Here is a 26,709-nt window from a genome sequence, read left to right on the forward strand (position 1 = left end):
GAGTGTAAATATTCTTGGCGCTGCATGTAGTATATGTGGAGCCACCCCTAGTCGTTGCATTACTAGCACTGCCCCGCAATGGGACCCTGCCCAGGCCTAGCCACCAGGCACAGGTCTGCCCAAGGCCACATGCCTCTGTTTGCCAGTTGAGCACCTGCACCCAAAATCCCACCTGAGATCAGAGATAGCCCTGAGAAATGCCTCATTGGAGCAGAGGACCAAACAAAACCACGCGGTGCCTTTTTTCTATCAGCAAGGACATGGAGTGATAGAGTGAGTGGTATCAGTGAGAACGTTTTCGTGGTGGAGATACATCTGTGGGGTTTCCCCGAGCCACACAAGCCCCTTTCTTTTGCCTACACCTCTGCATATCCTTAGGTAAAAATCAGCACAAATGGGCTGTTCCCCGCTGTTCGTGTGTTAGACCTGCATGAGGCTGTTTCTGACCACCTCTTGAGCATCTCTGTGAGGCAGGGAAGCACTGACCTCCAATGTGGGGAGGGGAGATGGGGCTCCAGCCTTCAGTCCAATTAGGTACAGTTGGAATAAACTGATTGCTGCTGAAATGGCCTCTGGGGCTGTTTATTCCTGAAAAGTGGTTTCTGGTGGCAGTTACAAATGCTGCCAGGAGAGCCCTGCCAGCCAGCAGCTCGGGGACAGCCTGGCAAACTGGCTCTGGCAATCACCCAGGCAGCACCCCCAGCAAGGGCACTGGGTGCTATCACCTTCCCGGTGGTGCGGGCTGAGGCTTTGGGATGTGCAGGTTTATCTGGCTGAGCAGCCAGGCAGTGACGTGGAGCATAAGGTTAACGCCTTTGCAGTATGGATCCAGCCCCTATCACTTGTCTGCTTTATCCAGATGTGCAGACACCCGATAGCAGTATCTCAGTCAGAGGAGGAGTATATAAAACACCTCTGGGACTGATAGTGATGTGTTGTGGGATTTGGGGGAGTTCTAGGGGGAAACAGCTGTAAGTTCACTCACGTGCAGAAGCTTTGTTTTATACCAAAGCTACCAAAAAAACCCCACCCCAAAACTGCTTTAGTGAAGTAACAGGGAAGTGGCAACAAAAGCTGTGTTAGTTTTAGAAGCTGTATTGTGGGTGTGCCTTAAAGCACCCCAGTTAACTGGTAATTGGGCTCTGACTCTCCACTCACAGGCCATACATTCCTGTCCTGGCCTCCTTTCCTTCCCCTTCACGGTGGCTTGCTTTGGATAAAAAATTAAAATTCATGGGGACAAGGACTTTGCCCCCATGCCCTGTATCCCCAGGTGTGTGCCTCATGCTCTAGATGAGTCAGGACCTCATGATCCCTCCCCCCACTGCAGAGTCCCCAGCACACCCACTAGCTATGTACACCTTGATGCCTCCTAAAAAGCCGAAGCGAACCCACCGCAAGCTGTCCCCTCCATCATAACCATGGTCTGCCCTCAGTGGCTTGGTGCTCTCACAAGTAGGGAGGCTGGGACTGGAGCTGGACAGGGAAGACCCTGGGTCTAACACAGTTGAGCACATAAAGCCCACAAAACTGCTTTTAACTTGGCCAAACAGCCACCAAAATGTTCCATCTACCTACCTATCTATCCACCTTCCATCCATCCATCCATCCATCCATGCTGGCCCACCTTTTGCCAAGAGACAGAGCTGTTAAGTCCCCACCCATAGGTTCCCAACCACGCTCCACCGCAAGCTCACTGCCCTCCCAGGGAGCTTCTTACTGCTGGCTAGGTTTCGTCTATCAGGTAGGCCGAGCAAATGGTGCTATGGCAAGCTCTGCAGGTCCTCCAGTCCTCCCCATGTCCCCACAGCTGCAGGGGTTGGGGTCATTTCATAGCTAGGCTTCACCAAGAGCCATAAACTGGACCTCCTTATGCTTATCTCAGCAGCAAGGGCTGATCAGCAGCAAGGAAGATTACGTGACCTTATGGTTGTGTTTTACTACAGGCTTAGGTGTATTCTGAGTATGTCAAGCAGGGTATACTTGGGATATGATGCACTTGTAGCAGTGACTGTGGTAAGCGTGCTCACCACGGTGGGACGCGTGGGCTGGTCACGTGGCAGGACATCCAGCCTCGCTGCTCCAGGCGGTGTTTCTACTCCCAGTCAGCAGCCCCCCTGTACAAGCCATTCCACCACCACCTGCCAACCTCACAGAAAGCCCTCACATGTCTACTTGGCTTCAGCCAAGGGAGCCGCTGCTAAATCTAGCAAGAGCCAGTGTCCGCTTGGAGTGCTCCTGAGGGCGTGCAGGGTTCAACCTGACGTTTCCTTCACCTGGTTGGAGTCTCACTGAGCTTGCTGCTACACTTCTATCCCTACTCCCTCAAGCATCGCCTTGGTTCACAACAAAGGCCCCCCTGCCTCTGTTACACAAATGTAAGTACCACAATTACCAGCTCTTCTGTTTCAATAAATAGGAAAAACTCTCAGAGTCCAGTGAGGGTGAATGTGTCCCGTCCCAAAGATTATTTTTTATTGCTGTTATTTACACTACTGGCCAAAGAAGCAAAGCAAAACAGCTTCTTTTTACTGCCCCATCATCTCAAGATATGGCCACGCGCCTCTGGGAGGTAAAGGCCTTGGAGAAAGCTTCCTTTTGAAATGGACTCATCAAGCAGGCTAAGGCACCGCAGGATGTTTGCTTGGCTCCCTGAAGTCCTCACAGCCCACAGTTTGGCATAGCACTTACATGTTATTGCCAGGATACATTCAGGCCCTGGCAGCTCATGCCACCAAAGTTTTCCAGGTTGATCTTCCTACGAGGTGAAATCTGTAGAGCTATCAGCTCTGTCACTGAACAACAAGTATGTATAAAATGCTGGAATGTCAACTATTGGTATGGAGGAAGACAGAGCTTGGAGTTTTCATGTTTATGGTCATGTGTGCTAATACAATTTCTTATAAAATTTGTCAAATTTGTCAAGAAATTAACCTATTAATTTCTTTTAGGTATGTTTTTGTTGTTTTCTGGGCTTGACTGCATTTGCAAAGTCAATAAAGTAAATTAAACACCAAAGGTCAGTTATAAGAAGAGGGATGAGCGTTGGAGAGAGATTAATCTTCTCACATGGATGTCAAAGGCAGGGTCAGATGAATCATGCTCTAGAAGTGCTCATTTCTCTCCATTAATGACCAGTCCAAGGTGAGTCTAGACCAGCCCAGCAGTAGATGTCTATCCTATAAACACCTAAGGTGAGATAAATCCTAACATGATGTCTCTGCAGAAAAGCTTAATTGTACCTGAGAACTCGGGGAAGCTGAAGGACAAACAGTATCGGGTTTTTTGGCAAATATTCATTGGGGCTTTAAAGGTAACTGATTGTATTCAGTCACCAAAACTTAGAACCTTAACAGTGAACTATGCTCCTAGAAATAATCTGAAATGGTTGTTAAAGAATCAAAGGTTTGGTGCTGTAGTAAAGACAAATTGCTTGCAAAAACTCAATTGGTCTATAGTCTGGTCCAACTCCCTGTGTGTTGGTTCCCTGCATTGTGGTTTCACCTACTGGAGAGAAGTGTGAAAATCAGTTGCTCACCAGTAATATTTATATTACAAATCTAATAACTTAGATTTTTTTTTTCCTAAACAGGAAAGAACTGATAGAATAGGAAGAGAAGAATAAACAGCTGCTTTGTGTTTCTCTGCAGAGAGGTAGGTGGGATGGAAGAAAGGAAGACTACAGCAAACTGAATCACCTTTGACTCGTCTTTATTTGTTACATGTTATCACTCATATTTTATCTTGCAGCAACACTGAATAATAGCCACTAAAAAATCAGGATCATTCTTTCAACTCAGTTACTTAGGGAACAACTTTTGTTTACATCTGATGGGCTTATTTGTAAGAACAGAAGCTCCTACACCCTTCTAAGCCAAGGAGACCTTGTTTCTCAAGTACAGGAGAGAATGGTCTATATGATGAGGTGGGCTTCCAAGAATAATCTTTTGTGCTCTTTTCTTTGTGGAAAGGTAAAGAAAACCAAGAAAAATGTAGATACTTAGTCTTACAGGTGTGACTTCTTTAGGAACATTTTAAAGAACAGAAGAAAAAGCTAGAAGCCAGTGGACCATTAAAAAACTTTTACGTAATTGTGCAGTAGGAAGACATTTTGGCAGAGCATCAAGGGGAAGAGGAAGGCGGTTCTGTACTGAACCAGGACCCACCAAGTGGGTCCCGCAGAAGGCTGTTCTCACTAGCAGCATCAAAGAGTGCTCGGGGGAGGGATGAGCAAATGGTTACAAATGTTTGTTCCTGGCCTTTGCCTAGTGTGTAAGGTGGAGAACCATCTGTTCTGGTGTCCCATCAGTGACAACCTTCTCCTCCTGCTCTTAAAGGCTGGGAGGTCTCAGAGCTACTGCAGTCCAGTTAGCAGGGGAAGGTCAAGCCTTCAAACCCAAGAGGACCACACCAGAAAATGAACTTAGGATTAGATGTTCTCCTCAGATATGGCTTTTTTTTTTTTTCCCCCATGGATATAGAGGAGCTGAGCAATCCAAGAGGTGCTTGCAGGGTAGTTAGTCCTGTTTGGACTGCTTTGGTCTGACAAAAGCCCCCTGCCTTGAAAAATGACCTCATGCTGCATGTAAAAACTGCACAAATAGCTAAATTTTTGCTCTAGCACAGAAGGTGGGTGAGAGGACCAAACCCAGGAGACTTTGTGCCAAGCCTCTTAAAGCTGAATGCATGGCATATGCTCGGGGAGCAGGGTTATGTCTGCCACTGTGGATGCCCTAAGACAAACATTCTCCAGCTAACACTGTAGGTAAATCGCACCATGAATATACATAGAGGCAAATGTATGACAGAGAAGCAGTTCTTCCTTTCATTCTAGTGCAGTATATCCAGCAAAACATCACTTAAAATAACTTTGAGGTTAAGCACAGGGGAAAAAAAAAAAAGCATTACGTTTTATGCAATTCTGCGATTCTGCTTCACATTGCAAAGATTAGCTTTCTGTTCAAAATATTCTCTAATGCAAGAATATGGCCTAAAACAGGCTTTTCATGATTATTAGACTGTGTATGTATGTCAATTCATCTAACAACCCATAAAAATATGTGTATTTCTAGAACAGCTACTATTTTTCCCGTATGAATGTATAGATGTATATTATACATCCACCTCTCTCATTGAGTCCGCTGTAAGAAAGAACCCAACTGGAGATACTCCTTTTGCATTGCGAAGTGTGGTGCATGGGGTTCAAATGACAGGGAAAACTTTACTGACCTACCAGTACCTCCATTCCCATTAAGTTTTGTAGGTGTTAGAAGAAAAAAAATAGCTTTGTTCATCAGATTCTATTTCAGATAAAGTTAAGCGGGATGTCAGTGTCCTGGGAAGGGTAGGGAGCTGAAAAAAGGATAAGCAAATGAAAAAATGAAAAGCCTTCCGAAAAAAGAAAAAAGAAGGGAAAAAAAAATCACACTGAAAACTAATTTCTACAAATCAATAGCATGCAAACTTTCCAGTAGCTGTTGTGCTACTTTGGTTCCCAGGCAGCAAAAACTTGCATGGCTGGCACTTGGGCACATTAAACTGCAGCAAAAATGACCTTGATATGCTAGTAAATTTTCACAGGGTTGAGGTGTTTCTCACTGATGCTAGACCTGAACTTTTTATTGTTGCAATATTAGTCTCCTAAATGTCAGATCATACCTACGATTATCACACACCAACTCCTTCAGTCTGGCCATTGGGAAGAGGACTGCAATTTCACTTTGTGCTTCAGGTCTACGCAGTGTTCAAAACCAGTATTTGAGATTTTGGGCATCCTGGCAAGATTCCCTCACTGTGACTTGCAGAAATACTGCATTTAGTGAGGCAGATGCTGGTTTTTCACTCTCATTCTAACACAAACACAGTAGATTTTGATATGAATAGTAATGCTGTCTAGAAATACAAAGGACATGATTCAGCTGGCTAAACATAAGGATCTAGTATCATTTGAGACACCCTATGTTTAGGCGACCTGAAGTGAGCCCAACCAGACTGTGTGCATTGCTTTGGGAGAGCTAATAAGCTGGAGAGACAAGCATGCTGAGTCATTTAGGTTTATTATATATTTTGTTTGCATAGCAAATGTGAACAAGTCACACAGATAGCTTGAGCACTTGCAAGTTATGTAGTCTAAAAAATAAATATCCTTTCCCCCTAAGGGATTGTTTGTCTTCCTAGACTCTGAATGTCTGAGAAGCACAACTCAATGCCATGATTATCTACTATTTCTACAGTAGCCTTTTAACTAATATCAGTGTCATGACACCTCTGGTCCTAGGAATGTGCACTGCCTATGCATAATTAAAAATAAAGATAGATTTCAATAGCACAAATAGTGAAATGAGCAGGGTACATGATAAAACATGTTCCTTTGTCATTCACTTTTAAGCAAAATTAATCAAAACACTTCAATATGCTAATAAACTGCAAAATTATTCATTGAGATGGTTTGTTCCTTCATCATGTCATAGTGTCAAAGGATTTGTCACCAAAGCTTCCACACAGATTTTCAGTATTTTTTGCATATGTAAAGAAGTCTTAAGGGAAAACAGCACAGAAGCTCAGGCCCTCCAAAAGGCCGTGTCAGATATGTAAGAGCTGTGAATTTAACATACGTCGAGCATGCTAATATAGAATAATATATCTAAGTCTGTCTTATTTTCCTTCCTGTACTCTAAAACTCATTCTTAGAAATCTATTTTAAAAGTTGTATGGTTAAACTGAAGAAGTATTTTTTCACCAGTGTGCAATAGCCTAATACTCCTTGTATGTAAACAACATGTTTAATTGCAGGCTATAAAGCTCATTCTGTAAGCGTTTGGGTGACTGGCCAGAGGCCGCAGCGCTATTGCTTGCAGTGTTGTATATTATTGTATAAAATCTGTGTTAGGTGAAGAATGAGGTCAAGGTAAGGGACAATGGTCAAGATGATTGTTTCTTTGTTCCCCTTCCACTAAATTAGAGAATGTTACACACATCTGTTTACATTCACTTTACCGCTAATGAGTTTAATAAAGGCTGCGTGATTTACCTGTTGTAGAGCTGAAGATGACAAGTTCAAGCCCCTTTCACTCTAGTGCATCTAGCGCTGAATAAGATGCTCTAAACCAGGGTGGTTGTAGCTGCAATGCAGTCTTCAGAGTGCAGTTCCCCAACACACGGTGAGGTTAACTCTGCCAATTGCATGCATTTTAAGAGATGGGCCAGAGTATCTTTGCCCCTCTTCCCTCCTTTCCTTCAGGAATACCCATGGAGTGAGGCTTTAAAGGGATGCCTCTGGGTCTATGAATCCGATGGAGGTGTTACAGCAGGGAGGTAGCATGGTGCAGAGCTTCCTACAGGGTGTTCACTGGAGTACTTAACCTTCAGGAATGGTTTTTGCAGCCCATGCTGTGCTCCCTGCTGTTGCGACACCACAGAGCTACTGAAACTGTACTAGGAATGAATTCTTGTTACGAGCATGGAGGCACTTGCTGAAATTCAGTATAGTAACTTTTTGGTTAGTTTACTGAGACATGAAGTTCTTCAAAGTGAGATACCTATCTTAGTGCTATTTTTCTGGTAAAATGTTTTAATTAAAGAAAGCCGTTTAGTTCCTACTTAATTAGTACTTCTGGGAGTGCTACCAGGGTTAGACATTTAACTTGTAAATGCCAAGCATTCTGTCAATCCTGCTCAGTCTAATAAAACCTATTTATTACTTCTACCCACAAAGCGTCCCAATTATTACAAGTCCAAGGCTTTAAATGAGTTGGTTCGATTTCCAGCCCTCACTTAGCTTACAAACAGATGAATAATCTGTTTGGCTCTGGCACTGGAGTCCTTTGGGGTGGACCGTCAAAGGTCTCGTACAGTGCGGGTGACTCCAAAACAGCCTCTAGAGACGAGGCATGTCAGAGTCTAAGGAAAACAAGAAATGTAAGACCATTTCCCATAAAAGCTGTTTGATACAGCCTGCCTTGGTAATAGCTTCATGCCTGTGTCCTGACTACCATCATTGCCAAAGGCCGCACTTTCACAGTCCTGTGCCATACCCTGACAGAATGAGAGGACCACTCGATCATTCAACAATGAATTGATCTGAAAACCTTGGTTCTCTGTAAGCAAAAAATTGAGAGCTATCCCAACATACACTGTGAGGAGGAATGTCTTGGCCTTTAATCAATAAGGTGTCTGGAAGAGTAGTGGTATACAGACCTGATGGCTCAGATGAAATTTCAAACAACCTCAGGCAAGAAATCATGATGCATTCCGAGATAGGCACTGGAAGGGCTGCTGTAAATTGTACATTGTGGTTCTTCTCTAAGCCTCTTGCTGATGCTAAAGCTACAAGGGAGTCTTGAGACTTTGGATCCCTGCACTGATGTCCAAGTTCAAAATTATCAGTACAAAAGGGTCCAAAACCTTCCTGTTAGTTGCTTAATTGTGGGAAGCTGAAAGACACAGGCTTCTTAATAGCATCTTCATGCTTTCTGAGTTGAACCTTTTCCATACAGGTTTCCTTTAGCTTCTGTTTTACCGGCTGAATTCTCTCATATCACTAGTCTTTGGGGAAAGGAACCCACATATTTCAATTGTATATCAAGAAGTGTTTTCAAAACTGACTTTTAGTCCAATAGCTTTATGAACTACGCAACAGGATGGCTTGCTTCCCCATTTCTTCAAGGCAGGGAAAGGAAATATCTGGAGATTAAACACTTTTAGTCTACAATGTGACTAGTTCATGTAGTGACTACAATGTTTATGTAGGCAGTAAAAGGATTTCAATTCCACAGTTTCCCCACTATTACTAATGTGTTTAGCTGCATCACAAACAGGACAATACTTTAAGCTGGCAGATTTGAAAAAAAAAAACAAGTCTAAAAAGAGGCTTTGCTGTTGCTGGGGAAAGAATGTCCTTGGGCTAAGAAATAACAAAAATGTCATTGGCAACTGTTAGGTACAGAAGTATCGATGAGCAAAAAAAGAGCAGGAGGTGGAGCGGAGTGGGGAGTGAATTACACCTACTGCCAAGATATTTTATTGAAAGAATTGAAATATAAGGAAACTAGAAATGAGTTTTAAGGCTAAGAGATCACACACAAAAATAGCCAAAATGCTCACTTTTGAGTCAAAAGGCCATGGAGGGGAAGCAGGGACAAGAAAGTGCACCCCTGTCTCTGTACCTTTAGTGTGGAGCATGAAAAAGAAGGACATGGAGGATGTATGATGCAGGAGTGATGTTAAAGGGAAAAAGTCTTCCAGCTCAAGGGCAAAAGATGTGCATTTCACTGGGTTGTACCTATGGGCAGTTACACAACAGAGTTAATTCTGCTTTGTTCTGATTTACATACAATGACATGTTTAAAATGGTGAAGCATTCCCCACATTGGAGGCTGGAACCAGAGTCTAGGCTTTTCTGTGGGATATGGTAACTCAGAGGCTGGACAGTTGTGCTCTTTTCCTTTTTTTTTTTAAGCTCTCTGGCAGAGCGAATCTTGATTAGTTCATATACAGTGGCTAGCCCCAAGAGGGAGCACAGAAAGCTCCTCGGCAGAACATCCTGTAATCTGGTGGTTCATGCATTCCTATGGATGATGGATGTTGAAAGCTTTTCAGGGAGAAAGATTTCCTACACTTTGTAGATAAAAGGAGAGGAGCGGCAGCAACATCCATTGCTCTGGCTGCCTTTTGAACGAAGGAACTGCCTCCTCAGTGTTAGAACGAAAAGCCATGAATATCAGTCATAAGGAGGTGAATCCCAGAAGAAGGCATTTAAATCGCAGAGGGGCAGAATCAATCACATTGCCCTGTGCACAGTTTTTTTGTGCAGGCCACTTAGGTATTCAGAGCACTGACAAACACGGGATAGGTCTTAAGCATTTTATGGGGTTCTAAGTGTATATCTGATCCTAAAAATGCTATGTGACACTAACAGTCTGCCAGCTCCTGCTACTCCTGCCAGGCTAAGTAATACTGATATTAACAGCTGATGAAAAGAGAGGTCAGTAGTTCATTTGAGCCAAGCTGGACTTCTAGATAAGCAAAGGTGAATTGCCCCACTCAGTAGGTAATTTACAAACTGGAATAGCTCCCTGCATGGCAAGGATGGACACACCAAATGCATGAGCAGGAAATGGAGTGCTGGGTCTGGGGTGGGGTGGGGGTTACACAAATGCAGTTTATGGCCAACTAGAAGTGTAAGTTTATGGCCAACTGTATTGCACACAGGAAGCAAAATCTAATACACGTCAGATTGTGCCTGTCAGGTCCTGATGGCTTTCAAAGGATCCATCCTCATGCTTACCTTTGAATAAATCACAGGTGTGCAGTTTTGCTATTTCCATGCTCCCAAATGAAGTGACAGCAAGAGTTCTGCATAGAGTCTTCAGACAGAAAAAGTTCAGTGTTTCTGGCTGAAAAGAAAAAAAAAATCAACATATAGATGCCTCACAGTGATGTTATGGGTCCTACTAGATGCACCACACATAGTATTTGGTACTGTGAGCCTTTATGCCCATTTTGTGATTTGAGCTTGTAGGTCGCAGAGGCATGTTTTTCTCAAAATTGAAGCAGGGGAAAAAAATAATCTCTAAAGTCATAATCGTGTACTTTAAACATATTAGGATACATGGAAATATTATTTTAAGAAATTTAGGTGTTGCCCAACATTGAAAGAAACCCAGCAATTTCTAATGGAAGACTGACGATCACAAACTTTACTCCCTGCCCAGTCTTAAGAAGCTGTCTGCAAATCAACCTGGGAATAGTGTTTTATGTCTTTATGACTTATTGACCTTGTAACTTCTTTCTAGGGAAAAGGCCCTAATTTGTAAATTGCTGTGTTTAAATAATCATATAGTTTATGATGTTACATATAAAAGGAGTGACACTGGGTAAGGGAACGTGTCAAAACCTCGACCAGCTGAACAGAGTCACATACGAAGATACAGATAAGAATTACCAATGCAGGTGTCTGTGGGCATTTCACCTTACCCGGCTGAAGATGCCTCCTTGAGACTTGTGGAGCGGACTCCCGTCACCAGCTCTGAGGCAGTGACCACCCATCCTGTCCAAGAGCTTTTTGATCAAGGCGTGCCCCATTTCCAAGGTCCCAATAAAGCTTGCTTAGCAACACATTGCTGCAGTCATTCCTGTAACACATTATCCATAAGGAATTGGCAATGAACAGTCAGTGACAAGAAGGGAGATGTGCAGGGAGAAAGGGAAACAACAAAGAGAGGCCTGGAGAGCTTGAACACTACTATTTTTTGCTTGATCAAAAGAACAAGATCCTTTAATTAAGAAAATTTAATTTAAGAAAACCCTTAACCATTTTTTTTCAGTATGAAGAAAAATCCATCTGCACTAGTTGAGACAGACTCCATCAGAAAACTCCAGTTTCTCCATCCCAGGAAAACTCCAGTGATTAAAAACATATTGCAAATTAGAACCTGACACTGTCATCCAGGTAGGCTGCAGCGCTGAACTGGGTGGGTTTCTAGCTGGGAGTAGCTCAGAAGGAAAGCAGGGTGCTTCAGGTCTGCTACTGGTGGCTACTTAGACTCTCAGAATAATTGAGGTTGGTAAGGATCTCTGATGGTCCTCTGCTCCAACCCCCAGCTCAAAGCAAGGCCAACTTCAAAGACGGGTATGGCAGGGAGCTTTATTTCTTTCTACTTAGTACAGAGCCTGTCCAGAACTAGTAATGTACATTGTACGGGAAGCACCCTCATTTTGCATTAGAGATGTAAACTGAAGGTCTGATTTGTTGGTGTCACTGAAGACAGTGGCACTTCCTCTGATGCTATGTGTACTTTTCTCAAGGCCTTGACCTCAGAAGCCAGAACTAGAGTTGAAATGATCCCAATGGGCTACTCAGTCATTGTCCCTGTCCCAAAGCAGGATCAACTAAGCATAAGTATATTCTTACAGATATCTGTCTATCCTGTTCTAGAAATGTAGAGTAATAAAGATTCCAAAAGCTCTGTCCAAGTCCATTCAAATGCTTAATTGTCACTAGCATTCTTTAGAAAGGCTTGCTTAACCTCTCCCCTAGTTATACCTTGCTGAAATTTAAGCCCTTGTCTTCTCATTTTATCTCCAGGGGACCTATAGAGCAGTTTATTACCATCTTTATGACAGCCCATTTCATACTGGATGACTGCTTTCAGATCTCTCAGTCTTCTCAAGGTTAAACGACTTAAATTCTTTCAGTCTTTCCTCACAGGTGATACTGTCTATAGCTCTAATCATTCTTGTTGCTCTCCTATGGATTCCTGTTGCTCCACATCTTTTCTGAAACGTAGTTCTGAAAACTGGGCATTCAGTTGAGCCCATGTTGGGGCTGAAATGAGTGGAGGGATTGATTATATCATTCTTGATCACTATGCAAACACCTACAAATTCCCAGGTCTTTTCCTGATATTGATACCTAACTAGCAGTTCCCGACATTTTGGGAAATACGTTGCCTACATTTGGGTAGCTGTTTTTGCTTATGTGTGAAGCTTTGCACTCATCCTCACTGAATCGCTTCTTTTTATTCATTTTATACTATTATTCCACTGTGTTAAAATCCTTTTGAATTATAAACCTATTGGCCATAAGGATTTAAAGCAAGATTTAAATTCTACAAATGCAATATAAACAAGATTCAGAAGCTTCCCAGAAAAGAAAGAGAGGACTCATTATCAGAAAATATTTGTTTTGTTGTGTAATTATAAATGTCTGAACAATGAAAGGCCCAAACTGGAGGGGTAAGATGAATTAAAGTGGTGGCTACCAACCTGATTACCAGGGAGTGGAAGGTGTTAAGGGATATGGAGAATGCCAGGAGAAGGTTAAGGTTTAGGTCACGTATGAGAAGAAGTGAAAGAACTAAAAAAAATTCAGCTCCAAAAGAAAAATCAAACGTATCACAAGCCATAGTATCAGAAGCAGCACAACACGGCCAGAGAATTTGACTAAAGCACAACATTTACAACACTTTTTTAACCTCATCTGTGACCCACAGAGGCCCCAAGGGAAGATGTTAACTTCTCCCAGCTCAAGTGTTACAAAAGCTCATTATATTTAAAGGAAAACCTGCCTGGGAAGCTTATTTAATTTAACATCATAGTTCAAGTGAATGGACAGGAAGATAAACAGAGATGGGGATTGCTGGCAGGCGAGTAGGGTGGCCCAGCTTTCAAACTGCTGCAGAATTTATTCATTGTCAAGAAATGAAGTTCTTATAGATGTCCTTCACATGCAGTTTGGAGTCAATCATCTATCTGAGCTCCCTTTGGGGCACAGCTTAGAGTTAAAAAGAGAAGGAATAAAAATTTCTGGCAGAAGTCCTCAGGACACTTGTCTTCTTCACCTAACCAGATACCAACAAGACATTTAGGATAAATCAGCAATGAACTAAATTTTGGACTCGGCTGGATGTGGACTAATGGATCAGTGCAAAGAGGCCAAGGTAATCCAGGGAGATATTTAATTTTACCTCAGTCAATTCTGTACAGAAATGCAGCGTAACAGGCAGCAGCCACTTGTGGGAGGATGGAGGTTGATTCTCAGGAGCCTGTAAGTATAGTTCTCTGCTTAACACACAAATTGGAAAATGGGATTGTAATCTGATGCATGACACTTTTGAATAATTAGAAGTGAGAAATTCAGTGTGCACAGCAGATGAATCTGCCAAAAAATGAAGGGGGGGAAAAAAAAGAGAGAATTTCTACAGTCAATTTTTGATACCATGGAAAAATGGATCATGAAATGAACAACTACAGTAAAAATATAGTTAGCCAGAAAATAGTCTCCAAAATGCCATAAATGCATAAATGCTGTGCCAAATGGTAGAGGGAAGCAAGCTGAGGGCACAAAGATTAGAGGTAGAAAGATAAGCAACTTTTTTTTTTTAACTTGTGGACAATTAATAGTGAGAGTTTTACTACCAATAATAACAGTTTCTATGAAGTGCAGGGGAAAGGTTGGCAATGGATTAAATTATCAGTGTAGACAACAAAAACTGAGGAAGAAAGAATCTAAAAATTACCCAACTAATTAGCCTTGAATGGAGAAGGTGACGTGGAAAAATGCAGCAAAAATGTGTAAACGTTGGCTGGAAGTTGGACCTCCAGAATTCAAAACACAAGCAGAGAGGATAAAAAATGGCTTGGACTTACAGTGGATAATAAAGACACACTTGATAACATGAGAGGGTCTTACAAAAATGGGTGTTAGAAGTGTACTTCAAAGATGTCTCAAGAGAACCAGCTGATTGTAGGCTGCTGTTTTCAGTAGAGATGAGCCGATCAGGCTGGGGAAGTTTCCCAGGAAGGCAAAGATAGGACATGATTGAAACTTATTTTAAATCCCAGAGACACCCTGCCTACTAAAACTATTGCAAAATGGCAGAAATAAGAACTGATTCCTTTTCACTCCCTGAATGTTTCTGACAACCTGCTAATACCAAAAGGAAGTATGCCAGCCGAAAGTGAGCCCGTGAGCCAGGGAATATAGTAAATGCTGGCACAGAATGAGGCAACACAGGTGGGAAGGAGGAATGAAATCCCAAAAAACATTTCTGGGGCTTCTTCTGGTAAGGCACTGCATACTTTAATGCGGTACAGCAGAATATTTGAAGGGAATTTCTGGTTTGTCTTTCAACCAGATGACTGCTGTTGTTGAACTGAAGAATGACATAAGATCATAGGAAAATTCAGGTTGGATGGGACCTCAGGAGGTCTCTAGTCCAACCTCCTGCTCGAAGTAGAGTGAGCTATGAGGTCAAGACCAGGTTACTCAGGGATTTATCCAGTCTGGTCTTCTAATGTTGAAGCGAGAAGAGATGTTTTAGGCCATTGAGGAAATATATCAGGAAGGCATAACACAACCTTCAACCCATTCTTTGGCCTCCTTTTCAAATCAGATTAGACAAGAAAATGAGGCATCAGGTTCTGTGGACTCACAAAAATGAAATGAGTTTACTTTTAAGGGCTTTTTCTTATTCATTACCAAGAACAAATGATGTCCTGGATGCTCTAGCAGAGTTATTCTCTTAATCTACTCTCAGTTTTCAAAAACTGAGAGGGTTTTTTTTCCCCCTCACGTTTAAAATGTCTTGCTCACATAAAATCTGAGATCAGTGTTAGAACTATGGTTATTATCAAGTTGGACAAACATTCAAGATCAGAGTCCCGCCGATCCACAGTGGTATGTGGACATTAAAAGATTCAAGTCCTGAGCAGGTATGTACTGGTTATGCCATGCCCATGCAAATGCCACAAAATAGCTGTGCTGATCCATTTCTCACAGACACTGAGTTAAAGTGTTTTCAAATAGCGTTCCTTCCCCACTACTCCACATGGCAAACGAAAAGATTTACAGATGATCTAAGCAAAGATTCAGGCCACCAAAGACACAACTGAAATTAAACCCAAAGACACAAAGCAGTTCAAAAGGGGTTATTACTGTGTTCAGAGAATCAATTAATGAAACTTCTGCCCACAAAAGATAACTGAAGCGAAGCAGAGACAGATCTCCCTCTCCCCATCTATTCTGTGATCTCCCACACTCATTGATCAGTACTTTTGTAGGGTTCTGCACTTCAAAGAAAAGTTTTGTCTCTTGCTCTCCCAGTACCTCTTCATAAGTTGTGAGAAAAAGGGAATCGTTTTAGGGATCAAATTGAGAGTTTTACAGATTGAAAAGGGCTCTTATGATTGCTCCTGCTCTAGCCTACCCATGTTTTACACTCCCTTTCACGCAGAACCAAAATAACCTGAAAAAGTGGTCATTTATTATAATAAAGGTCTTGAGTTCTCTGGTGTGAAATTATTGTGCCACCCAAAAGGAATTCCTGGCAGTCATAAAATACAGAGTATTTTCACCTGTATTTATTTGGGAGGAAATTTGTGGTCAGGACTGGCCTTGCTTCTCTATAATGGCTCTTCAGATTCAGGCATGCTGTAGGGTAGCTTGCCTCGGGTTTGGAAAAACTGCACTGCCCTGATTTTATAGTTATACATAGATCAGCACACAAGTGTGGTAAAACTGATGCCTTGTCCAGAGGACCTTGTTGGAAAATGAATTGCAAACACTACCCTATCTCAGGCAGCTTGTTCAAGGAAATGACTGCCATGCTAAAGAGATATATACTTCTGCAATTCCACAATTTGAAAAATATAACTGTTTCCTATATAACATATAACCTATATTGCCATGCAGGATGGAAGGCAGTGGGAATGGATTGCAAAGTGAAAGAAATTGTCCCAAAGACTCAGCACTCTTCTCAATATCTGGTATCTTATGAGTTAAAAACTGAGGAACTTTGAAGCCAAAGCACTTCAGTGAGGTCTGAGAAATCTAATAATCCACAAAATCTATACCTTAACACAGTAGCACAGGACAGATAGTGAAGACTAGATCTCACCTGGCTATCCAAGGAGAACAGACCCAAAAGATTGGAGAACATGTCCCAGTATTTGTAATTCATAGTACAGCAGACGCTGGCTGCATGTACATCAAAGAGCTCTGGTCTCCACCTAGCTATGCCATAAATCTATATATGCTAATTCACTCACAGGCTGCAATTAGAAGAAAACACAGTTTCTTTACTGGAGAATCTGGAGCACTGGAAAGATAAAGTTCATGGTATGCATCCTGCAAGTTGTGGGGACACAAACTGCACCAAGTCTTGAGATCTTGGTCATCAACAATCCTCCAAATTTATGCCAGTTTGCCTTTTGCCTTCACACCAGTGTATGCAGAATGGGCCCTCGGACACGTGTGATAAAGCATTGCCCTTATTGCTTGGTTCTCTTCCTTTTTTTAGCTTACTCTTTGGAAATTTAAAACCAGGAAGAAAAGTTGTAAAAGCGGAAGGGGTAAAACCCAGAGGAGCTCACAGTCCCTCTCTGGGACACAAGGAGAACAAAATATTAACTCTGCCCACTGTATGACAACCTATACAAAGTGCATGCGTCTGGGGAACTGTGACTGACAGTCTTCTGTGAAGGGCCATGTTTGAAAATTTGTTCTGTATGGTAACCTCTGCATTTCTGTAGCTTCATATTTGAACAGATGCCAATTTACAGGACAGGATCAACGTTCTTTATGTTCTTAAGTGTGTATTTGTTTTTTGTTAAGCTGAAGGGTATGCCCAGTATTGTTCAGGACTTGAAAAAATACCCTGTCTATCTAGTTTAAAAGTATGCATCCTAAGAAACATACACAAGGTGGAAATAATCTGGGAAACGTAAAAAAATGTTGACTTCTTTCATATAGTAGTAAGGTTAGAAATGTAGCCTTTGAGAAGCAAGGCTTAATTAGCACAGGCCTCCTGAAAACAGTAGGTCTTCAAGAAGAAGAGTGAATCAGATGAGAGAGCAGAACATTTCACACTTACTCAATGCCATTGCAAACACAGAAAGGTTGAAAATGGCAAAAAGCAGAAGAAACTTCGTGCAACCTCTTCTCTGTTGGAAAGGTGGAATCAGACCCTCTGCTCGCACGTCCTGGTGCGGTGTCACAGCCATGCAGGCTGGACTCTCCTCCAGCCAAAGAGCTCATCCCCAATTAATACATAGAAGGTTCTGACTTTGCTTACATGACCACTGCTAATTTTATAGCTATAATAATCAATTTTTAGAAATGACTGACTCACTTCAGCTGACAGGTTACGTATGATTAATATGCAACATAATAAAACAATGTTTAATAGTTTAATGTCTTTAAGCGCAATGCAAAATTGTTTAATGATACAAATTAAAACTGCTGCGAAATCTCTGTAACTATACACTTTTAAAATTTAAATTATATGACTTTGATCATTTGAGGTCTAATGCTGAAAGATACTGAACACCTCTTAAAAGTTTCGTGCTTGACTTCAACTTCTAAATAATTAGTATACTTTGAGGACAGTTTCATATTTCACAAGCACGGAGGCAGACCTTGGCAACCAGTAATGTTATGAAACAAACTCATTTAAAGAATAAACTCTACAGAAAACCAAAATATCAATAACAAATCCAAACATTAAAGTAGAAGCCTGAATCCTAAAAAGTATAAGGCTGAATCCTAAAATTTATCTAAACAATATTTAGTGTTACATCAATAATAAAAATAATAGATTAGGCAAAACTATAATACTTCCTCTAAAGTATGCTAAGGCTACAGTGTACAAACCGAGTTTGAAATTAATTGACAACAATGTGGTTATTTTTAATGCATTTAGGCATCCAGTTTTGTTTACCTGTTGTGCTCCAAAATTCTAAATATAAATTAAGGTGGAGACTCTTCATTTCCAAAGAACTGTTTTTCTAAGTCTGTGGAACATGACATTTAATACGTGATGCAAACCAAGCAGCTGCCTTCTACTCACAAATTATAAAATAAGCTGAACACAACAGTTAAGCACTTGCTGATACAGTTCAGATAGTGTCTTTCTAATGCCAGATTAGAAGTATTTTTACACAAAATATTTAACATTGAAGTCTAAACAACCATCTAACTCAAATATATTTGTCATGTTCCCAAAGGGTTAATATTGTCTTGCTTCATTTCTTACATGTAGTAATTTAGCTCTGAACAAAAGCAGCTCCCTGCTGGTTACCTTGGCTAAAGGAAACACAATGAACTGGTAAAAACCAGTTTTATCTCACTGCTGTTGCCTAGGGCTACAGACAAAATGAAGTAAAAAAATTCACATGCAGAGTATTAGGTGCTTATGAAAGATCCAGCAGCGCTGTTGCCTAGTGATTCAGCAAGGAATCAGCATAGGCCAATGAGGTGTATGGGTACTGAATAACATCCCCGATGACTGCTTTACATCTCCTGCAATTCTGTCATACACCCCCATGATTTCCCAGTGGTAAGAATCACTTTCAAGGGAACCTGTCAGGAAAAAAAAAAGAAAATTTAAACAAACACACACATCACATACAGCAAGATTACTATTTTTGCTTTTCCTTTTGGATGTTGACACTGCTCTAGATTACATGCCTATCCAATATGAAATGTTCTTCATATCTATTAATACTTAATTTTCACTACAATTTTGATTAAAATACCTTAACAATTAAGACTAACCTTCAGGTTTGAAATTGCAAATACATGTTACTGAATTGCAAGGAATATGCTAAAACAAAATTCATCTTATTACACTTTTCAAAAGAGCTACATAATCAGAGTGTTTATAATCAGCAAGTTTGTCAGTAATGCATAAAGATACCAGGGTTTTTTTTACCATCCACTTTTCCAGTTCTGGGGTATTTTTGTTGTTGCTTTGGTTTTATTTCAGTTTGTTTTGCAGTTACTGGTGCTCTGTTACACAGTAGATTTTCTGACATGAAAGCTGCCTCATTAGCAAGGACTATATTTTGGAAAAGAAGCTACTTCAAAGATAAAGCATCCTTTTCCTCAAAGAAGAAAAAGAAATCTCTCCCCATTATATGTGTGCTCTACTTTAGTGACATTTTTCCTCCATATTTAAAAATAATATTCATATTAACAGAGCACATAATACGTATTTAGTTGAAGCAAGTGTGCTGATGGAGAGCAGGAGAATTTCACAAAAATCTTTTCATCTTCAACATCTCTAATCCTAAAAGATATATTCTTACTGTATAGAAGCATAAACAACAAGAACAAAAATACAGATTTTTACTAAAGGATCACTCTCAGTTTATTCTCTGAGATCAAGCTGTCGGTACTTTATGTTTTCTATCTGGACCCTGCCATCGATCCATTTGTGATGCTTCAGAGGAAGATGAAGTATCTTCATGATGCATGTAGTCTCATGTGCAGTAGGAGTAAAAGTATGTCATGACTCCTACAGTAATTTGCTCAAGAAAAGGAGACCAAAACAGGGTAATAAAATATGTATCTCAAAATACTTCTACTGCCTATTAAAAAGTCCTAATCTTTGAAAACCCCAGACAACTGCCTATTGTCCAAGAATGTGTTTCTTTTCACCTATTAAAATGTAGTTGTCATTTAACAGAGAATTGCTGTTCTCATAGGAATGACATATTGAATCCATTTGCTAATGCACTGAGATGAATTTGTCAGTGTGTGACAGTAGACACCTTAGATGGAGGTGAAAGAAACTGTGTTCTAAGACAGTGTGTCCCATTTTGTCCATAGGACATTAAAACCTTCTGCCAGTTAGTGGTTAGTCTGAAATATATAACACTAAAATTATATTCTGCCCATGTAACTATGAACACTCTCATTAACCATGTAAACATTTGTCTTTCTTAGAAACCTACTAAATTGCTCATATTTTATTTCATGGCAATGACCTCCTCAGGCAAAGTAAGAACGATGTTCATCTTTACTACTCATCTGTACTACTGGAGGAAGAAATACAAGATAGAACTGATCTAGTAGTTTTTCAACCGGTTCCACTAGTGCAAGTCTGTATGTTGTAACAATTTCTGAAATAAATAGAATAAACTTTTTTCTGTCCCCAAATCTTATTTAGTAATACTGCTGAATGAGTGATCTGGCAACACCAAGTACTCCATTTCTCAGGAAACTGGAAACCCTCGGACTGTTGCTCACTTAATCCATTTAGGGATTCCCAGGAACTATAGTCCTTTATTAAGCAACAAAAGCTGAGCAGTAGGCTAGGGTGAAGGGTATCAGTCTTGCAGAGAGAAAAATATAATTCTTTTATAAAATAATTACAATTAGGTCCAATACATAGATAGATACAATAGCTGTATAGCTATCTACTCAGTTTTTACAGATGATGTTCTGCTAGATGATGTCCTATACTTTAAACAATGACCAATGATTTTGCCTGCTTTATATGTTAGGCCCCCCCACAGAAATGTTAAAAAGACCAATTTTCTAAGTGAAAATTACTGAAGAAAGATCTTTTGCAATAATTTTTCAGCAGTAATGAATGCCTGGCACACTCAGAAAGCCTATTAAAGGCACATATTTCTCACTCTACCACGCCCAACAGAAATTTCATGGCAATGAATGAAATAAATTTTGAAATTACCATACTGCATTGCTAAGACAAAGAATAGATGACAATCATACTGTCCAAAATGGAGGTTGAGTTTCTTTCAGTTATTTTCCTTTAGAATTTTTATAGTAATTTAAAAAAGCAATTACCTGCAAATATGAAACTGAAACTATTGAAGTGAAAGGCAAAATAGTTGTCTCTAGATTCTTAAGACGATGACGATAACATACAAAGCTAAGCATGCCTGGGACGGTAATGGAAATTCAGAATTGTCTCTACCTTTAGTGGCACTTCCAAGGCTGTAGTTTGCTGCAGGGACTCCATTGTTCTTTTTACCAGTGCTGTAAGGTAAATTTGAAAACCTGCAGCTTTGTTTTCCATGTTAGAATTGTTATACAGAAAAAAAAAAAATCACATGCTTTATATTGTTATATAATACCTGCATTTCTACATAAAACAAATTTAACCATTTACAATTCTTTCAGATTTTTTTTAAAGTTAAATTTTATCTCTTGTGGAAGGTTCAATTCCTTATTTTAAATTGAATTTTAGGACAAAATTTGGAGAATTATTTAACTTATGTAGCCCATAAATACAGAAGTACAGCACTAATATATTTTATATAGAGGTACAGCATGTCTGAGTGCTGTATTTCTCAGCTTTCAAGTTCAGTACTCTTAATTATATGTTTGGTAACATTTTATATATTTTAATTTTTTTGTGCAGCCATAAAACTCAATCAAAAAAAAAAAACTAGGAAAAAAAATACTAGAAGTCTGAATATCTTATTCTTCAGAGTAAAAATATCAGGGCCAAATTTTACAAAAAATCTTCCCTGTGGGATAGTGAAGCTATCAAGAATCTAAACAATTAAACTTCAGTATGATTTATGTAACTTAACAACTCATCATGTCATAACACTATGCTCACTATTACTGTGAAAATGCATCTATAATTATTCCAAATCAATCATTTGGGACCAGATTCGTCATCTTTGGTCATGCCAATTAGTGTTTTGCTTGACAAAGATTGCTGCTGCAACGCAATGTGGTTCTAATAAAAATCAAAGAGAGATTCAATGGATAAACAGCTTTTAAAAAAGAAGTAACTTTTGGCTAGTGAAAGTGCAATAGGAATACCAGGCAGCCCTAGAACAAAAGGTATTGAGCAACCTTCATTGCTCTGACAGGATGGCTGACTAAATAATATATGTCGTCACGTGCCTTCCTTACAGAATTGAGAAATATCAGGGTATGCAGTACGTGGTGATAACTGCTAGACCAAAAACCACATGATTACTTAGAAGCTTTCTTTGAAGTTATCCCTTGATGCACATCACGGTTCTTTTGCAGCTGATGTTAGATGCAAAGGCGCGACAAGAACTCTAAGAAGCTGTGTATGGTTGTTGCTCTGGCTGCTGCCGCTGAAACCTTTTCTAATGGTGCCAGCAATGAAGAGTAGTATGTAATGTTTTGTGTCACATCTGTGACACTGAGGCTGGCTTGACAATAATGATGAGGATAACTAGCTTCTGCCTGAACAGAAGTGGAGTGCTCAGACCGTGCAGGCTCGCTCAGACTTGCGTGCTAATGAACTGTCATAAGATTTTCCATGAAGGCCGAATTATGCAGTAACTCAAAAGATCAGTGGCTGAAGTGCCAAAGCTGAGGAAACTGAGACATTTGTTAACACATCCATGTACAGCTACACCTATATATTTGCTTCATGTTAGATTTGAGGTAGTTTATGGTCCAGTATAGGATGTAGAATCGTTTTTGGAGAGCAGAAACAAACATGACAACCACAGATTGTGAAAGGGGAAGTGCTGGCCTAAATAATTAGCCATTAAAAATCTAGTCCAAGTCAACATGACTATTAATAGAGAAACATTGGACTGCCTCCATCTTAAGAAGTCCACTCTGAATTTGAACAAGCTGCCAGCTCGGGGAGGTCAGCAATGCAGCAGATGTCGGGGCTCTCCGACCAGGTGGCATGCCTCCAGAAGGCTAAGTGGATTGCCAGTCAGTCCCTGGGTAAACACTTTTTCCATCGGTAAGCTCCCTACCAGGTTACGACTGCACACAGCTTTTGTGAGAGCATAACATCTGGATTCTGCACTTCTCACGCAGAATCACTCAGCATGTTCCACCAAAGCACTTAAGAACAATCCAAGGGCACACTCAACTCTGTGCAACTTAACATTTTTTGAGCTGTTAGACAAATAAGGAGCAATAGAGCATTGGGGCAACGGGAGGAATAGGTCTTCTTGACAAAAAGAGCTCCAGTGAACAACAAAAGAGGGAGCATGAGTCAGCAGCATCGATTCATGAGTTGAAAGATGCGAATGGTATGATAAAGGGTGCTGTCTGCGTATGCACTGAGTTAGACCAGTTTTCCCCTAGTTCTCCAGGCCTCTGAATTTGACTAGTTCTCTCCCATATAACCACTATCCTCAAAAGGGGATTCATGATGGCAGCGATGACTCCAACACCTTTCTCTGTTGGTTCATACAGTTTTTGCTTTAAGGCATCTGGCATGATCAGAATTCTGCTGCATCCTTAACTGCTCTTAATTTTAGAAAGCACAGATTAAAGTGGCCACAGCAGTGAACAAACCTAATGGTTCCTCATTCACTTTGACAACCCATTAAAAACCTCTCCATGGGTTTGCTCCATTTTCTTCAATGTTGTTTTTCTGTCAGTTCGGCTCCCTGTTCTCTTTCTCATGTCACACTGACTTCTCCATCTCCTCCCAGAGTTTAGTGGGTGGCATAGTAAAACCATTCATTTCAAGCAATCTGAAGTTGGTTTGCCTGCATTTCAGCCATTTGAAATTATACCTTTGAAAGTATCCAAAAGATTTGCCTACATCTACTTTACAACAGATTTTGTATGAAAAAATAAATATATAATGGTAACAGAAATATCAAGAAAAAGTAGCTGGATTACCATTCCTGTTCAGTAGTCTGCTAAGACAGTAAACAGTGAAGAAGGAAGCATTTAAACTAAATGACAATCTTTGCACAAAAATAAATAGGTAAACTGGCTGGAATACATTTAGGCTGGAAATCTAAAGTTCTAGATTTTGGAGAGATGAAACTCTGGAACAGTCTCCCAGTGGGAGTAATTTTTCATATGGAGATGATCATTTATAAAAGAGACCGTATGGCATGGTGGTATGTAATCACAGGAGAGGTCCCCTTTAGTCTTATGTCTCTAATACCTGATTCTCCCGCTACTCTCTCAAATCTCCTTGAAAACTCTCCTCTTTCTCAAGGCTCAAAATAAACAATCCAGGCATACAAAACTGTATTTTCTTTAACTCATATAGAGTGTGGTCACTAACAAAAGTGACCACAATGTTTAAATAGATCTGTCTCTACAACTCTTAATCTTCTCTTTCTTTTCCAAGATTTAGATTGGAGGCTTTTGGGGTAATGATTATTTCTGTTCAGAATCTAGTATATCTAGGGCACATAAATTATTAATTTTAAAACGTTCCTTTGCAGCCAGCCATATTCTTCAATGGCATCTGTAAAATGCTGTTCTCCCAACCTTTGCAACTTATCTCTCAAAACCCATAGTTAGCAATTACGGGATTTGTTGATTATGCTCATCCTGGAATGTTTTGCAAGTGCTAAGTATGTCATGTTAAAATATTATGTATTAAAAAAAATTGGTGACAGCAAAGTGAAGAGATCATAGAGGAACTGAAATTTTAACGTATATTCTAACATATATTAGATTTTCTTGATACTGGCCAGAATAAATATGCTTATTGTGAATAGGAGCAAAGACAAGACACGCATGCCTGCTGTGGAACAAAAGCTTATTTGTCCCTATCGAACTGAAGACATTTTTCAAGCTCATTCACCTATGAAATTATGACTCCAGAAACATGTCAAAGCTGGCCAGACATATGATCTATGGAATAGGGATTTTTGCAAATTGAAAGCTTTCTGGAGGCATCTTTAGTTTATGCATCAGTGTTTTCCAAGTTAGAAAAAGGCAGCTCAGACCAGAAAATGTCACTACCTTGTGATGACCAGTTCATTCTTTTGTTCTTCTGTTACTTGAGTCCCCTTTTGAACATGTGCACTTTTTTATGCAGCTGCCTGAGTAGCCATTAAGTGGGAAATTGTAGCAGAATAAAATGAAATTTCATGGAATTTGTACATGAGCCAAAAAATTGTATTGACAGATTTAAAAAAATCTAAGATATTGTTCTTTAGGTAGTAATAATCTTAATTGATCTTAGTATCAAAATAAATAGGCTTAGTTTATTCTGATTTTTTTTCTTAGACTGGTCCTTTTGGTGTTCTTACATTTAAAGTAAGTATTTCAGCTGAAATATTTTATACCTGGTAAAATATCAGAAAAATTGTTTAAAACTGTATGTTTTACGTGTACCAAATATAAGAACAGATGCAGAAATTAACGGATGCGGTCCAACACAAAGTACTGGAATACACATATTTCTACAAAAATCTGTTATTTCAAGTAGCAAGTGTCTTTCATTTAATTATGCTTCTCACTAATGGATGCAATTAAGCAAGCATAGTGACAAGGAACAATCCACAGTAATCACTAGTGGCAAAGTTCACCTTTCAAATCCACCAGGTATATATGGAATACACATCAGAAGCCAGATCTTAAAGTTGTAACTACGGGTATCCCTGTACTGTGAAAAAAAATTATTCTGCATTTCTTCACCTCAAAGGGTATTCCCCCTTTTAGCAGTAATGTATTCAGAATAATCAAAGGGCAAAGAGGCATTTCAAACAGAGTATGGAGAGGTAGTCTCAGAAACAGTCTCCACAAAATGAAAAATTGGGTTCTGCAATTCCTGAATGCTCTTCCAGAGTCCCTAGACAGACTCACAGTTTGACTTGGGGACAGTCTGTCTACCTGATCACACAGACTTCAGAACTCAGAGATGCTGAGCCCTCTCAGATCCAAGAACCCAGTTTTTGGCATTCCCAAAATATCATCTTCCTTTCTGCTTCCTGGGCTGCTGGAGAGCTCAGGATTTGAGGAAGCCAGACTGGCAAGCTGGCTAAAAACCAGGCAGATTATTGACAGTAAAGCTGACAGTCTTCTGCCAAAACCAAACCAATTTCTGCCAAATGTTTTGATTTGATCATTCCAGGCACCCTCCAATAGAAAATGAGGATTTTTTAAAAGATCCTTTGCCGTCTTTTTTTTTGCCCTAAACAGAGAATTGAGGCAAATAATACAACGAATCTTTGTTGACAATTACACAATTCAGAGTAGTACGTGCTTTATTGTATTTCAAAGTATGTCAAAGCTTGGACACTCAAAGCCTTGTTATAAATAAATCACGTTTTGCCTTGTTCATTCAGAGTGAACCATATGCATACTATAAAACTGTGGGTGATGGATTCTGTTTGAAGAAGGTATTCTTCCACAATACAGACAACACCTAACTTGTTACATGCGGTATTTTGTGCAGAAGTATATATTAGAAAAAAAGAACACCTTATTGTTTGCCTCTTATCACATTCAAAAGATTCAAAATAATCTGTTGGGCACAGATTATTAGGTGCACTATAAATTGGATTTCTGTATACTGAAAAGTACTGAAAATTCTTAGTGTGGTCTATGAAGTCCTAAGCAGGAATAGAGAAAGCACCAGCATTATGATTGCCTTGTGGCAATTCTCAGCCTTCACTCAGAAGTCTTAGAAGCAAATAGACATTTTAATGTTGTAAAACAATACAAAAGAAATGCTTCCATAAAGGAAA

The 26,709-nt window shown here is 40.0% G+C and overlaps 1 protein-coding gene across 1 annotated transcript in view; it reads right to left on the bottom strand.

Annotated features, from left to right (window-relative positions):
* Positions 1-18,790: 18,790 nt before the first annotated feature.
* POLN (polymerase (DNA directed) nu) overlaps positions 18,791-26,709 on the bottom strand; it is a 100,697-nt gene continuing 92,778 nt past the window's right edge. The window contains 2 exon segments of the mRNA XM_009328793.1: positions 18,791-18,859; positions 21,225-21,286. Coding sequence (XP_009327068.1) covers positions 18,791-18,859; positions 21,225-21,286 — 131 coding nt within the window.

This window comes from Pygoscelis adeliae, unplaced genomic scaffold (genome assembly GCF_000699105.1).
Source record: "Pygoscelis adeliae isolate BGI_AS28 unplaced genomic scaffold, ASM69910v1 Scaffold66, whole genome shotgun sequence".
Taxonomy (NCBI): domain Eukaryota; kingdom Metazoa; phylum Chordata; class Aves; order Sphenisciformes; family Spheniscidae; genus Pygoscelis; species Pygoscelis adeliae.